A 16,795-nucleotide genomic window follows, 5' to 3' on the forward strand; every position below is an offset into this window, starting at 1 on the left:
CGGCCCCGCTGCCCTCGGTGCCCCCGGTACTTCCCGCTCCACACCCCGCGGCTGCCGCCGGCCCCGCAGCGCCCCCCGCGGCTGCCGGCGGCCCCGGTTGCGCAGGCGCTGCGGGGCAGGAGTTTGGGACGCGCCGGAAAGTTGGTGCTGGGTGTGCCGCCGCCGCCGCCACCATGTCGGGCTCCTCCAACGTGGCGGCCATGAAGAAGGTGGTGCAGCAGCTGCGCCTGGAGGCCAGCGTGACGCGCGTCAAGGTGAGGCGCGGGGCCGCGCCGCCATTACCGCCCGGGGGCCGCGCCCCGCCGCGCTCCAGGGGGCGGCCGGCCCGGCGGCGCAGTCCTCGGGGCAGGGCGGGGGCCGGGGCCGCCCGCTCCCCTCTGGCCCTCCCGGGCGGCGGCTGAGCTTAGGCCCCGGGGGCTCCCCCCCGCTGCCCCCCCGGGGTTCGGGCCGGGCCCTCTGGCTTCCTGCAGCCGCCCTTGGCCCCCGGGCCCGGCCGGAGCGGTGCCCCGAGCTGGGTGGAGGGGCCTCGCTGCCCCCTTCATCGCCTGCCGCTGGGGAGGGGCTGCTCCCAGCGCAGCGCTGGCCGGGCGGGCTGCTCCGCCCGGGTTTGCAACAGGTTGCCTCGGCGGGGCTGTAAAATGGAGGCTTCGCTGCGAGGCGTGCCGAGTGCGCTGCGTTGTGCGTTCTCGGGGTGCGACCGGGCCGTGTGGAGCCAGAGGAACTCTGAGCAAACCGCACGCACAGGATACCAGCGGAGATGCTGCTTTTGAAAGTTTGTAATTGCTCCTTCCAAGTTCAGAGTTACAGCAAAGAAAAGCAAGGAAGTTTTTGCACTGTTCTGTTGTTAGGTGCAGCCTATGAAAAATAAAATTCATACACTATCTCAGCATGAGGATAGCCTTCCAAGGGAAGATAAAATGCCAGCTTATTCAGTAGAGGGTCTTAAACTACAGGCCTCATTTAAAAACAACTAGAATAAGGCTCTTTGTGTATTTAACAAAGCAATCTTCAAGACAGCTCATCTTTCAAGCTTCACACAGACATTTTTAACATTAGTTTTCCAAATTATTTCTGTAATATCACACAACTTACTGACTAGCAAAACAAAAAATTACAGTGAAACTATTGTACAACATCTACTTAAGCTGTATTGCCGAATCATTTAACAGCATTTTATTTTTGATGCAGTTACATCCTCTGTAAAGAGGATGTTCAGTGAATACTAATTAATGCCTGCTTTTATTATGACTAGGTTTCTCAGGCCGCAGCGGACTTGAAGCAGTTCTGCCTGCAGAATGCACAACATGATCCCCTACTGACAGGAGTGTCATCAAGTACAAATCCATTCAGACCCCAGAAAGTTTGTTCATTTTTGTAATTATGTGGACTACTTTAGTATCTTTCAGTGGTAAGTTCTTGAATTATGATTGATAAACTTTGTTCTGTCATTAAAAATAGCTGGCTTTAAGTGAGACTGCCTTTGTTAAAAGTATTCAGAAGAGTCATCTGACTTCTGCAGCTGGTATTGGTCTAGATCCCCATTTTGGGTCCCTCTTCCCATATTGTGGGAGGTAGCTCTATACTAGATGTATGCTGTTCACAGGTATTGAGAGTAGTACTTAAATGTTGCAGAGCTTCGACCAGTTTCTGTAGCAGAAGTAGTGGGGGCCAGCTACTACTGAGCTGCTATATGGTCTGACCTGACTGTAAAGAAGTTCTGCTGCAACTTCCTTCTGTGTTAAGGGTGTTATTTCCTTCTTCTCACATAGGATTACTTTCCTGAAGAAGTATGTGGTGAATGCTGATTGTTGTAGGTGAAGCGGACTTAAGTTCTTAGGACTTAGTTTTTAAACTCTCAGAAAGCACTTCCAAAGATAGGTTAGTGACGGTCTCAAAGAAGGGTCCCTATCCCCTCTAGAACACGCCCTGACATCTAAACCAAGAAGGAAAGTGTTTGGTCCAAAAATTTTATCACTGCCCAAGTGCTTCTCAAATGACTCAGACAACATAACTACAACAAGGACTGCAGTTTAAATAACTAGAAACAGTTGAATACACATTTGGATTTTCATTCCTAAACTTTTACAGGTTCACTAACATTGCTGCTAGCATTGTGAAAGTGACTAGATCTGTCATCGTTTGAAAAATCTGATCAGATTTTAGACTGAAGTTTATAGAGGGATCAGGTTTTGATCCACAGAAGTCTCACTGAGACTCTGAGTCACAGCGATTTGATATGTTGCACATAGGAAGTGCATGGAAATCATCATGTCCCTCTTTCCCATTGCCTCAACTTCCATCTACCAGGGTGTGACAGTAAACGTTATTTTCAGATCATTTGATACGCAGTTGACCACAGCTCATGAGATTCCTAAGGATTATGAATCTTAAACCTTAAGAATTCTGTTTTTGCTGTGGATCTACATCACCCAAAGAACTGTAGTTTGTTAGGCTGTGTTATGTAGGCAGCTTTGAAGAAAGGTGATCACAATCTGATTAAGTTGTTAAAATTTTTCTTTCTTGTTTGGCAGCTATTCACTACCCTCAAGCAGACTGTAAAAAGCTTCCAAATAGTCTGCGTACAAACAAGGTGGCTCATGCTAGTAAAGCTAGCAGAGTAATAACAATATTGAGGTTTATGCTTAATGATTTAAAAAAAAATCCATTACACATTCCTTCCATTATCTTGAACGATTTACAGCAGTGTCACTGAAATGTGTTTTAGAGTTCGTGTAGCTTTTAAAGTTGTTTCTATCATGCATTTTATAAACTATTCTTAGATAGTATTCCTGGACTGAGTTGTGCCTCCAGTATTGTTGCTTCAGCTTTAACCAGTAATTCAAGAAAGCCAAAATCATTAAGTATTATGGACTGCTGTCCTATAAAAAGCCAAATAAACTAGGGTTGAATCACTGCCACATACCGTTCCCCAAGTTTTGCCACATAGTTTGGATGTCAGGAAATAACTTTGTTCTCATGTGCACACAAAGGGCAGAACAGATTTAATATTTTTCTTAATTATAGCCCTTGTTTTCAGATACTGGAATGGAACATTTGTTTCTGCTGATGTTACGGGCCAAAAGTCATTAGAACAGCAATTTTAGTTACACTACCTACATGGAAATTTTTATTCCTTCACTGTCCAAGCACTTCCTCAAAATAGGCAATTTCTTAGTTGTAATCCTGGTGTTTACAAGATGAACCAAGAGGAAGAGGAAGTGTAATTTGTTAGTTACCCAGACTCCCCCTGCTTTTCAAAGATGAAGTAGATGCTCACTATTTCTGTAGGCATCAAGTGACAGGGAAAAACTTATTTTGCCCTACTACTTAAGATTTAGCTTCCAAGAGACACTACACTTCAGTTCTTTTGTAATAGCTTTATCTTCTTGTACCCCTGGGGCTAGCTTTATTGTTTTAAAAGCTTATTTTGTAATTTACAGTTCTATGAAATAGCTGTGGAAAAGGGTGTTTTTTTTTTTCTAACTAGCTGCCTATGGCATACTTTGAAGGTACATGTTCTTAGGCATAGTGTTGCTTCATACATCTCTAACTACCTCATTTTGGTTTTGTTTTTCAGATCTTTTAGCATCTTTACCTAGCTGCTGATGTCTGTAGGGGCAGAGTGCCTCAAGGAGTGGCCTGGTTTGAAGTCCGTACAAAAGCTTAGCTTTAATGTGCCAAATCTAACTGTAAAATTGCTACTGTTGTCAAACCTCTTACCATCTACCTCTCCGAATGAACTGTATGCTAGTTACAATATTTCTGTTTCATGAGGGAATCAGTTTTATATACCAAGCAAAAAATAAAAATGTTTTGACTTAGTTTGGCGTTGACGTTACTGTAAGAAGTTGATTCACTTTTAGTTATATTGATACCTCACCAAGTTACTACATCACTGTGCAGCAGCTAGAGAGTATGTCAGAGTCTTAAGTATTCTGTGCTGCTGCAAGTTTGCCTTGGGTTGATATTCTTATAAAACAATGAGGCTTCATTATTATACTTAGAAGCATAATAGAACAGGAAAAAAATAATTCAGCTATACAGCATACACATTAAATAAAGGCAAAGAGTAATAAAACCATGATTTTCTTTAAAGAGCAATTCTATTGAGCAGATGGCTTACTTTGGGCTCTTTAGGTTAATAATAAAAAGCACTTGCAATAGCTACATCGTGGAAAGAAAAAGTAATTCAAAGAAAATGGAGCTTTTAAGCTACTAGTGAAAGTGCAAACTTAAGGCAGAACAGTAAGTTCACTCTGCAGGTAATACCCTCTCAAGCATAGCTATCAAGGCTGAAAAAAAGCATTAAGATTTTACTGAGAAAAACCCTGTTCGGAGATCTCACCCGCTCAACGCTGGCTTTATGAATTCTTTCCCATCAGAATTTCTTAGATGGAGTGTTCTGGGTATGCATTTCTTCTAAATATCACTACTTAAAAGAGTGATACCTGTAGTAGTCAAGCCCCTCACCCCCCCCCCCATTTAAGCAATGTAACTATTTTATGCAAGATGTTAATGAAATGAAATACTGTTAAGACTTCCCACGTTGCATACATCTTTCTCAATGTTCTCTATGCAGACCATTTTTTGAGAACTAACACTGCACTGTCAGAGAACAGCATATTGTAAGTTAGCATCTCTAAATATTTCTCTTACCTGATTAAGATGTGCAACAGCTCAGTTTAGCTGCATAACAGGAAAAAAAAGCTGTATAAGTGAAAAATAGTTTATTCTGATAATATTTTTTAACAAAATACTTTCTCTTCAGCATAGTAAAGTCTAATTTACAGCACATCAGCAGTCATGACAAAGCTTCAGTGATAGCAAAATTACAGGCTGCTGATTACCATAGATCTTCCTGCTAAACTGGAAAAAAAGGCACAGTCTTTTTGTCATGTCAGATTTAGTTGCAACCATAGGAGGAAAAAAATATGCAGTCCTACTTGAACTGTTCCTGTAGAAAGTTTTAATGTTTACAGTTTGTCTTTCTGTAGCCAGATGCTGTTCAGTATCATTATTACTAGTTTTGAGTTTGAGATGATCCACAGTCCAAAGACGCATTTCTGGTCATCAACAACTGGCAGGTAGAGCTGTCTGTTATAAGTGAAATTTTCTTCTACTTGTGTCCATTTCTCGACGCTGAAATTTAAAAGAAAAATTATTAACCAGCAAATTCAAGCAATGATATACAAAGATGACCACTCCAATTTACACTAGTGTAGGCAGTGAAATGCATCACAGAGTAGGCGAGTCTCTATACTCAGCCTTTCAGGACTAGTAAGGGAGAGAAACTGGAGATCAGTTGCTTAGAGGAGTCTTTACAGACAGTAGACTTAGTGTCTTTAAAACAAAGATTATACACATCTTGGACTACAGCAGAAATACTGGAATTTTCCTTCGATACAGCTCGAATACTCACTTTCTTGTAAGTTTTTACCATGGAATTGCAGTTGATAGGCAAAATGACTGGAGAAGTCTATCATTAGATAATACTTCCACTTTACTTGAAGATTTGGAAAAGTCAGCATTAATACCAAACAGAACATAAGAATTAATGTTCATACAAATTGCTTAATTGTTTTTACATAAAAATTCTTGCACTGACCTTCCACAAAAAAGGGCTTTAATCAAGCTTATTAGGCTTCCAGTAATAGCTTATACCAGAGGAACGTTTTTCACTTTTGTTTATATCTGTATATTTTAAAGAACTTACATGCTGCAACTAAGTAGTCGTGGCATATTGGCACTTACCATCCTTGCTATATAGCAGAATGCTTCTACTTTACATATTTGTCAAAACTACCTCTCAATGTTAAATCTGTTTTGAGAAGTGCATTTATACTTCATACTGCTTTTTTTAGGCTGAGATTTGTGGTTACATTTAATGTCAGATTTATTATCCCCTCCCAAGCAGGCCTAGTATTACTTAGACATACCTTATGAACCCATTCATATTCTCCAAATTTGGAATCAAAGGTTCCTTTTTGAAGGGACCTCAACTTTAATGTAAAACGTGGCCCAAGTTCTTGAATTCCCACTTTCTTTTCACTCTTGAAGATATACCTTGAGGGAAAAAAAAGCATTATTAGGTGCTAAGTTATGAGAACATTATCTCCCATTCAAGAGTTTTGGGCCAAATGTCACCTGTGGAATCTGAAAAAGATGTAGTCTCGCTGGTTGTGAAACGTCGCTACTTGTCTTCCAATGAACTGAGGATCATGTGGGAAGAGAGAAGCAAACATGCGACCAACAGAATGGCCAAGTCGTGTTGTAAAATTATTCAGGATTACTTCAGGTACATGTTCTGTGGGCTGCTTCCCTTTTCGCTGGAAAGACAGTAATAGATTAGAATGCAAATAATACATCGTATGCAAAATTATTTCAATACATTATCAAATAAAAGTTTGAAATAAAATAGGGTGAAGACAAGCAGGGCCTGATAACATGCCTAATTGTTTCTTGAAACAATTTGTATATCTTTGTATGTAAGTAAAGCAGATAGTGGTAACATCAGGATCTCTGGTTTAACACTAAAAATTTAAAGAAAAAGCACAAAAAATAATTTTGTATTTCCTCTCTCCTGCGCCAATTTTGACTCCTGGCTGCACCCGCTACAGAAGAGAATCAGTCTGTAAGAGGACTACCTATAGACTACCTACCTGTAACAGGATGCTGAAATTCTCTGTACATACCAACTAGCAGTATTTGGGCAGTCCTTAATAAAAAGATTACATTTAAAAAGTACTTAATTCAAAAAAGGAGGAAAAGAAACACTTTCCTGCAAGTTATTTTGAGTTAAGTAAGCAATACTTACTTCAGAAGAGGTGACAGGGCTGTAAGAATAAGAAAAACTAGGATTTATTCAAGACTAGGAACTGCATCTATTGAAATCTTGCATACCACTTACTTTGATATATGTATCCTATCTTGTATTTACACTGGGCATATGCTTTCCCTGGTATTTACTGGTATGACTATAAAAATAATTGGTAAACAGCTAAATTCAGCACATAACTATGAAATTTGAAGTAAGCTGCTTACAAAAGTAGAATATACTGGTCCTTGGCCTTCTGTTAGCTTATGAAAAAGCAACTTTTCAAGATCAGCTAAACCTTACGAAAATTGCAATTTGGACAGTGCAAGTAGACTCAACATATTTAGACTCTATTTATTTTTTTTTTTTAGAGCCTCACCTTTATTTCTTTACGCAAGCGGACGCTACTCATTTTAAAATGAGCAGTTGGACCATCAGGCAAGTGACTTAAAACAAGACCATCTGTTCACAGAGTTAAGAAAAAAAAGTTGGTAAAATTTGACAAACAGTTTACAGAGGAACGTGTTCTGTAAAACGCAACGTGACATTAGAATATTATATCCATTAGCTATGCCACATTAACAAGGTTTCATTATGTTTTCCAAAATACATTCATTAACTAGTTAGCTAGGGTTCTGACACATGGACATTAAGTTCTGTTTCAAAAGCTAACCAGAGTTGTCTTCTATTAGCTTCTCAGTAATTATTTATCAAGTCAGCAAAACTAAACTTTCTAATCAAAAAGGAAAATTATTAAAAAAAAAAGTTGTTTACTGAAACAGTAACATTTATCCATACACTACAAACTAAAACAAAAAGCACTTTCTTTAATAATCTGAAGTTCCATTAGCCATCAGATACTCAGATATTAAGTTATACATCAGATATCAGATATTAAGTTGACACAGTGATTTTTAACTCTGCAGTTACGCTGTAAGCTGCACAGTGAAGCAAAAATCCAGAAAAAAGTAGATCTTAGACATACACTAATGAAAAAGTTTTTCTCCTAGCAGGCCTAGAGCTATTACTGTAGAGCTATTACTGTATCTTAGTATTTACACAAAGGATACTTGGTATTTTACGATCTTCATTAATGACGATTAAATCTGTGAAGTCCCTCGCAATACACTGTGGAATAATCCTTTTCAAAGCCAATCCTCTTCGATAGTAGACATGCGAGTTAGGTATAACCGTAGACAACTGTTCACAGAATCTCACTGTTCTCTGTAAAAGATGAGTTAAATTGCAATGTGGTAAATACAATGCCAAATTCAAATACCAGGGGAGATGGAGGATTGTTTATTCTGACTGCCCTCCCCTCCTTGATGCTTATACGGATACTAGAAATAATAAACCATTTGAAGATAAGCTACCAAGTTATTTCTGTCACTGGAAAGTCACTGGAAAATTTATTTGTACTCAAGGCTGCAGCACATGAGGGACTTACTTTTTGGAATGTATTATTTTCTTCTCAACCACAGTAAAGCAAGAGAATTATGAAAGCATAACCCCCATGGGTTATGCTCAAGTTTCTAGAGAAACTACTTGAGGCGTACTGCCTCCAATTTTTAAAACCACTTCTTTTACAAGTTTTCACAAGTGTCAGAAATCTCCCTAATTAGGGGATGCACCTAATGCACATCATCTGCATACAAAAACATAAACGTAAGGTTTTTTTTTAATGAAGGAAACAATCAGTGCTAAAGAAACTAATAGACTGCATACACACAAAGGTTCTTGAGAGTCACTAAATTAAACAGAAAAAACAAACGCATGGAAGCTATAGTTTTCAGTTTGGTTGTTTTTCTATATAAGATTGTATGGAGTCATCATGGGCTTATACATCATACCATAGTCAGGAGACAAAAAATTTGATCTTCCCTGTTAAATTACACCCATCTTGAACAGTGCTAGAACCAAAAGCATGGCACTGGTGACCAAAAAGAATCTAACGATTTAGCATTAAGGTATCTCCTGGTCATCAAGTTTTCCTTGTCTCTACATAGAGCCTACAAAGAGTTTTTTAAAGTAATTTCTATACCAAAAATGTAGTTGACCAATCACAGTATTTATAACCAATTCATTGGCCAGAACACTCCAAGTAAAGCATACAAACCCCACGAGGTCTGTCTGATGTTGTAATAAGAATCTTGGGAACTGTCTGTCTGTTGAAGTATGGTGCAAATTCATCAGTTGCTTCGTCAAATGCAACCTGAAAGAACAGCAGTCTTGTAAATCTACCATTTATGAAATAACTGAAGAACAATTGTTCAATCTGACCTAACTTTTGATGAAACTGAATTTAATAGGAAAAATCCAAATTCACAAGATTATCCTGTAACTAATCATCGCAAAACATGGTTATTACATTTAGAAGAGTCTAGTGTAACAGAAGTTGACAGCTTTTGCTAACAATAGCAGTAGTGCGAAAGGCGATTATCTAATGGAGATAACGAAAGAAGGACATCACCTCCTAGTGAACCCATCATGTGAAAAGTAATCCATTAACACCTTAGCAGGAGAATAAAGAACAATAAATTTTATCAATGCATTTTAAGTTGCTTCTTTGGAAAAAAAATGCATATGCAAAAATTAAGCAGTTACCTCTTCATCATTGGGATCTACAGTTGTCTCATCATAAACTCTCTGATTTTCAATAGTCTTTGGAACAGCTTTTGGAGGTGCCTAAAATAAATGTAGGTTTATTAATGTAACACATTCATGTAGCTTTAAAGTGCTATGCATAAACCACACTACCATGGGATTGTTTTTTACATGGAATTACAAGTATTTTTTATTTTGCGCCAACTTTTAAGAAAATAAGTTACAACATCAATAAGCATCACTAGCAACATCATCTTGATTAAAAATACGCCTAAGTATTGGAATGCCTGAGAGCATCACATGGAGGGAGATCATCACATGGAGGAAAAGCACCACTAGAACAGCAACACTGCTTAATTCAACTGTAATGAATGAAACACAATTCCAAAGCAAATAAAATAAAATGTGAGAGATGTGTCTATCTTTTGTACTGTGGAAGAAAAAAAGATCCACTTCCAACAGCAACACATTATATCTTTAACACCTACAGTTTAACGACAAATAGGATACGTTATTTGCCCCGTTTACTATTGTCAAATTATGATAATACAGGACCTCATAACTTTTTTAAGCTGTCATTATGCTTGAGAAGTAGTTTAGGAAGAGACGCCAAACCCTTGTCCAAGGCTGAAAAAAGTAGACAACTGGTCTGGGCAGGGGCTGGGCAGATTGGTTGCTCTGGTTTATAAGAGTATTGTTTATGAGAGTGTAATTCCTAGCTATACCTACACGATGCCTGAAAACCCACACCGAGAGGCTTGGACGGGACGGGAGACGGCCGGGCAGCGCCTCAGCTCGCTCCCCCCAGCCCCTCACCGCAGCCGCAGCCCTCACCTTGTCACCGAGGGCTTCTCGCTCCTTCCTCCGCTTCTTCCTGAGGGCCAGCTTCTCCTGCGGGGGCACAGCGGCGTTAGCGTGGCGTTAGCGCGGCCCGAGCCTCCCTGCCCGCCCTCCCCTCCCGCCCGCCTGCCCCACCTTCCTCTGCTGCTGCTTCCAGCGGACGAACATGAAGTGCCGCCGCTGCTTGTTCTTGATCTCGGACACGCTGAACGTCGGCGGGAAGAGGACGCGCTCCGGGGCCGGCGGCTCCGCACCGCGCTCCGGGCCTGCCCCGGCGGCCGCCATGTTACCGACACCCGGCCCCTGCCCGCCCGCCGCCATCTTGCCTCGCCGCCGGGACCCCGCGCTCTGCGCCTGCGCGGCCGCCCGGCGGGCGGGGCTCGGGGGGCGCGTGCGCGGCGGGGAGGGGGCGCGCGGTCTCGCTGCGACCTCGGGAGCTGCTGGCAGGGGTCGGCGGCTGTGCGGGGCTGGAGGCGGGCACCGGGCCCGGGCTGCCCGGCGCGGGCATGGCCTGTTGTTTCACTTGGGGTGTCTGCAGAACGGCCCAGCTCAGTGCTCAGCAGGGAAGAAACCCTGCGATGAGAGGTGTTTAATACAAATGAGTACCGCAGCGCACCTTATAATCAGGCTTAACAACATGGAAATGGGAAGCCTTCAACAAACACGACGCACTGGCGGGTCTACATACGTGATACTAATATCCTGAGCCTGCAGTGCTCTACCTCATGCACACGTTTCAGGCGTTTGCTCACAGAGCAGGAATGAATTAACTCATGGCAAGCATCTGCTTGGAAGCTGCCATGGGGTTTTGTCATAGAATCACAGAACAGCTTGGGTTGGAAGGATCCTTAAAGATCACGTAGTGCAACCCCTTGCTATGTGCAGGGACTTCTTTCCTGAGATCAGGTTGCCCAAAGCCCTGTCCAACTCAACTTCAAACTTAAAATGAAGGGGCATCCACAACTTCCCTGTGTAACATGTGCCAGGGTTTTTTATCATAACTTCACTGCAAATTACTTTTAGTCCATTAAAAGCTCTTAAAGCATTTTCTTGAAATGAGAACCCCTACAAGTAATTAGAGATTTAACATACGTAAAACAGGAAATGAGGATTTCTGTTCCTGACCTAATTTTCCAGCTTAAACTCAGCACCTCGGTGGAATGGATTAGTTTCATTTGTCTCCAGAATTGTCTCAAAACTTGGAATATGTCCACTAATTTTATTTACAAATAATATTTTGCACTACTAGGTTTCTTTTACTAGAAAAACTGAAAAAGAAATGTGTTAACATAAATGCATGAAGCTAATGGAAGAAGATCTAGAAAAAAAGATGAACGAGACAACATCTCAAATCTGCTTCTCCTGTCCTGTAAACTAATTAAACTGTGTAACTTGATTTGCTTCATTGAGGTTATATCTAATTAACACAGAAGTAAATGAACGATCAGAGGCCTCATTACACACAGTCCCATATTTTTCTGGCCTCACTCCCGTTTTTGTCAAGAGAAAATATTTCAGCTATCCATAGAGCCTTAAGGATAAGTAGTTTCCATGGTAATTAAGGTTTGGGGAATTTAGTTGGGACTATGTTGACTAAGGACTTTCTGTAATTTTATCTTACCAGCTGATTCAAATATTAGATATTGCAAGTGTATCTCTAGAAGTCATTAGTAGAGATTTTATTCACTGCTGTTATTAGAGCTTTTAGGGAATTCTGAGTTATTTGTAGTTTCAGATTCACTTGGAATCACTGCAAACACGTATGGATGGCATGATTGCGTGAAGCTCAGTGAGTGCATATTTGTGAAAAAAAAACCAAACATATTTTTCTCAACAAGAAGGGAGACAACTTCCTAATATTATTCATAGGCTTTTCTTCCAAGGACTCACAGGAACAAAATAATGATACACAATAATACAAAAACTTCCTAAGGCAGAGGAGGGACCATAAAAAGACACCAGAGATATACTTTGGATCTGGTAAAAGTAAGATTACTAAAAAGGTACAATTATAACTTCAGTCGAAGGCCTAACTAATAAATGCATGCATATTATTGATTTAATTTCTTCATAGAGACACTGCGGGTCGCAGGGTCTTTTGCTTATTTAGCTATGAATTCTATGTAAAATAATAGCAGTTTAACCAAGAAAGCACCAGTAGCTTTGGTTTGTGTAAACCAGCACGTAAGTTCTCCACTGGAAAGTAATGAAGGGAAACATTTATTCCATGTCAGCACTAAGGAATTTTGGAGGAAACCTTTCTGTAAACTACCACTGACTGAGTTGCAGCAGTGGAAGCATTGTTTTGTTTTGTATTGGTTTTTGTTTTCTTTTTCTTAATTTCATTACCTCAAGGTAGACAGGATGTCTTCAAGATTCACTATACTGAAAAAAATGCCCCAGAAAATGCAGTGCTCCAAACCAAATGGTTGTCTATGTGACACAGACTACAGGTTTCTTTCTTTCTTCATAAAAAATGTGCTAGTTGTTGTTGTTTTACCTGGAAAATAAAAAGCTGTTTAATATGTTTTTAAAATTGATTCATTTTGACTATATTTATGTTACCTCATTAATAGGGCAAAGCAGTTGAGGTTAAGGGAGGAGTGACTGGTTTTCCCCCCAGGACAAAATTCTCCAGGGTTACACATTTGGAAATTGTATTGTCATGGATCTAGACCTGGCTGGGAGAGGGGAAACAAGGAACGTGGGGTCACCACAAAGCACCCATAAGCTGTGAGGTGCTTCAAGGTTCCCTCAAGGGCCGGCTTTGCTGAGGCCTACACTTAGGGCTCATAAAATCTTCTGCAAAACCTGAGATTTCCATTGGTGGTGAAGAATCTATCTAAACAAAGTTAGTGCTATGTACAGGTAGCCAAGCTGAGGCAGGGAGGCTAACAAACTGAGGCGGGACAAGGCGGTGTGAAGTGGAACTACTCGCTGGGCCTTGCGGTGCGGCTGGTTGCGTACTGTGGCGGCAGGCGTCCTCTTCAGCTACCCAGAGGGCTAACTGGCAGGAGCAGATTGCTGAACTACGCGACTGTGCTCTTCTCATTCTTGCTCATTTAAAGCAAGTTGTCCTGGTTCCAGTTAGGACAGAGTTAAGTAGCTCATAGTAGCTGGTAGGGTGCTATGTTTTGGATTAGGATGAGAAGAGCGCTGATAACATGCTGATGTTTTAATTGTTGCAGAGCAGTGTTTACACCAGGCCAAGGACTTTTCGGCTTCTCGCTCTGTCCTGCCAGCGAGCAGGCTGGGGGTGCAGCAGGAGCTGGGAGGGGACAGACCCAGGACAGCTGACCCAAACTGGCCAAAGGGGTATTCCATACCATCTGACGTCATGCTAAACAATATATAGGGGTGGCTGGCCGGGGTGGGGGGGCCGGCTGCTCGGGGATAGGCTGGGCATCGGTCAGCGGGTGGTGAGCAATTGCATTGTGCATCACTTGTTTTCTTACACATTATTATTGTTAATACTATTACCATTATCACTATTATTATTATTATTGTTATTATTATTTTCCTGTCTTAATAAACCGTCTTTATCTCAACTCACAGGCTTCACTTTCCCGTTTCTCTCCCCCCATCCCAGAGAGGGAGGGGGGAGGGTGAGCGAACGGCTGTGTGGTGTTTAGCTGCCAGCCGGGTTAAACCACAACAGTCTTTTTGGCGCCCAACGTGGGGCCCGAAGGGTTGAGATATCGACAAATCTGACCAGAGTGTGTTAAACTAAAATTGGTATAAGTATTGGACCTGCTTAATAGTTGCTAGTCACGATGTTGATTGCCTTAATCTCCAGTCTGCTGTACCTGTATTCCAAATTGAGTTTTATGGTGCGTTACTTTCTGTATGTGCTCCCTGTTGCACTGTTTATCCTTTCCGGGCCCTGGTTTAAGATTGTTATGGTACTGTGCGGTGTAACAATGGCTTATGAAATGATGAAATATCTGGTCACGACTTTAACCTGGTATTTGTACTCAGCACTGACGTCGACTCTATACTTTGGAACCCATATCTCGGAAACTATTAGCAATTACACCTATTGCCTGTTTTCGTTAGGGAGCCAATCTGTGAAGGGGACAGGGGAAGACATGTTTCCCTACCTGTTCACTCTCCCTTTCTCCTTCACCACCACCCTCTTATCCCCCGAGTTAGTTACGGTGGTTCTCCGAGATGTTGAATATCCTTGGGATACTCAGACCAGCCTGCTCTTGTTGTTATGTCTCCTGAATGCGCTTCAGATTTTGTGGAGGGTTAAACAACTACTTAGGAATCTCATCCGGAGATCTGTCTTGAGGCGGGATAGTTGCGAGTGGCAGGGAGTGTGGGAGGATATGGGCAGGTTTCTAGAGCAGTGGTCACCTCCAGTGTTTTGGACATTCACCCCTGAACAACTGCAAAATCCTAAAAAGCTGGCAGAATGCTTGAAAAAAAGGTGTCATGACTCTGGCAGTTCCAAAGTGACACAAATCACTGTAGCGTGCTGGGGTCTGGCTTGTGCCTATCGAGCTGCAATTGATGTTATTAGCAACCTAGCTCCTGCAGCTGCTCCAGTTCCAGCTCCTGCAGCTACTCCAGCTCCAGCTCCTGCAGCCGCTCCAGCTCCTGCAGCCGCTCCAGTTCCAGCTCCTGCAGCTACTCCAGCTCCAGCTCCTGCAGCCGTTCCAGCTCCAGCTCCAGCTCCTGCAGCCGCTCCAGTTCCAGCTCCTGCAGCTACTCCAGCTCCAGCTCCTGCAGCCGTTCCAGCTCCAGCTCCAGCTCCTGCAGCCGCTCCAGTTCCAGCTCCTGCAGCTACTCCAGCTCCAGCTCCTGCAGCCGCTCCAGCTCCAGCTCCAGCTCCTGCAGCCGCTCCAGTTCCAGCTCCTGCAGCTACTCCAGCTCCAGCTCCTGCAGCCGCTCCAGCTCCTGCAGCCGCTCCAGTTCCAGCTCCTGCAGCTACTCCAGCTCCAGCTCCTGCAGCCGTTCCAGTTCCAGCTCCTGCAGCCGCTCCAGCTCCTGCAGCCGCTCCAGCTCCAGCTCCTGCAGCCGCTCCAGCTCCAGCCCCTGCAGCCGCTCCAGCTCCTGCAGCTGCCCCAGCTCCTGCAGCTGCCCCAGCTCGTGCAGCTGCTCCCACTCCTGCGGCTGGGTCAGAGAAACGAGCTGTAGCAGTGCAAGTTGACCCCGCAGAGGGTATCCCAAGCCCTGTGGCAGACCCTGTGTCTGGGTCAGAGAAACGAGCTGTAGCAGTGCAAGTTGACCCCGCAGAGTGTATTCCAAGCCCTGTGGCAGACCCTGTGTCTGGGTCAGAGAAACGAGCTGTAGCAGTGCAAGTTGACCCCGCAGAGGGTATTCCAACCCCTGTGGCAGACCCTGTGGCTGGGTCAGAGAAACGAGCTGTAGCAGTGCAAGTTGCCCCTGTAGACAAGGTGAAAAAATGGTATAGAGGCTCAGGTCGTTTAAAACGCAGACAGTCTTCTGCTAAGTCTGGGCGAAGTGAAGACGAGGCTGGGCCATCAAAGGTGCAGGAGACTGAAGATGAGGATGAGGATGGCGAAAAATCAACAGTAACTACCCGGACTCCATACCAGCCATCAAAGGTGCAGGAGACTGAAGATGAGGATGAGGATGTCGGAAAATCAACAGTAATTACCCGGACTCTATACCAGCGTGAGCTACGAGATGTGCGAAAAGATTTTGGTCGCTGTATAGGCGAGCAGCTTGTCACCTGGCTGCTCCGGTGCTGGGACACGGGAGCCAATTATGTGGAATTGGAGGGCAAGGAAGCCAGGCGGCTGGGATCCCTTGCTAGGGACGCATGCATTGACAAAGCAATTGGAGATGGAGCACAATCTCGCAGCCTCTGGAGGCGTCTCCTGTCAGCTGTGAAGGAAAGGTATCTCTTCAAGGAAGAACTTGTATGTTTACCAAGCAAATGGACCACCATGGAGAAGGGAATTCAGTACCTGAGGGAATTGGCCGTACGGGAAGTAATTTATAAGGACCTAGATGACGCACAAACATCCACAGATCCAGATGCAGTCCAGTGTACACCACCCATGTGGCGGAAGTTTGTACGGAGTGCCCCATCATCATATGCCAGCTCATTGGCAATACTAGCCTGGAAAACGGAGGAGAATCCCACAGTGAATGAAGTGACTAAAATACTCCGGCAGTACGAAGGAAATCTCTCCTCTTCCCTAAAGGCCTGTGTCTCAGCTGTGGAGAAACTCTCTGAAGAGGTCCACCAACTTAAAGAGAATTTATCTTCCCCTCCACCTGAACGAACCAGTGTCCACCAGCTAAAAGAGAATGCTTTAGAGAAACTTTCTGAAAAGATCCACCAACTTGAAGAAAGATTATCTTCCCCTTCACCTGAACGAACCAGTGTCCACCAGCTAAAAGAGAATGCTTTGGAGAAACTTTCTGAAAAGATCCACCAACTTGAAGAAAGATTATCTTCCCCTTCACCTGAACGAACCAGTGTCCACCAGCTAAAAGAGAATGCTTTGGAGAAACTTTCTGAAGAGATCCACCAACTTAAAGAGAGTTTATTTTTCTCCC

The 16,795-nt window shown here is 43.1% G+C and overlaps 2 protein-coding genes across 2 annotated transcripts; one reads left to right on the forward strand and one right to left on the reverse strand.

The window, feature by feature from the left end:
- The first annotated feature begins 89 nt into the window (after window positions 1-89).
- GNG5 (G protein subunit gamma 5) lies at window positions 90-3,821 on the forward strand. Its single transcript, XM_083847245.1, has 3 exons — window positions 90-254; window positions 1,253-1,408; window positions 3,578-3,821. Exons 1-2 carry the CDS (start codon window positions 174-176, stop codon window positions 1,376-1,378), a joined length of 207 nt encoding a protein of 68 aa, XP_083703371.1. The 5' UTR covers window positions 90-173; the 3' UTR covers window positions 1,379-1,408; window positions 3,578-3,821.
- An 891-nt stretch (window positions 3,822-4,712) lies between these two features.
- Window positions 4,713-10,610, reverse strand: RPF1 (ribosome production factor 1 homolog). The gene is made up of 9 exons (XM_083847223.1): window positions 10,394-10,610; window positions 10,253-10,309; window positions 9,419-9,499; window positions 8,931-9,026; window positions 7,885-8,038; window positions 7,194-7,276; window positions 6,145-6,326; window positions 5,937-6,063; window positions 4,713-5,139 (listed from the first exon to the last, which is right to left on the reverse strand). Exons 1-9 carry the CDS (start codon window positions 10,577-10,579, stop codon window positions 5,098-5,100), a joined length of 1,008 nt encoding a protein of 335 aa, XP_083703349.1. The 5' UTR covers window positions 10,580-10,610; the 3' UTR covers window positions 4,713-5,097.
- Between the last annotated feature and the right edge of the window lie 6,185 nt (window positions 10,611-16,795).

This window comes from Anser anser, assembly GCF_964211835.1.
Source record: "Anser anser genome assembly, chromosome: 8".
Taxonomy (NCBI): Eukaryota; Metazoa; Chordata; class Aves; order Anseriformes; family Anatidae; genus Anser; species Anser anser.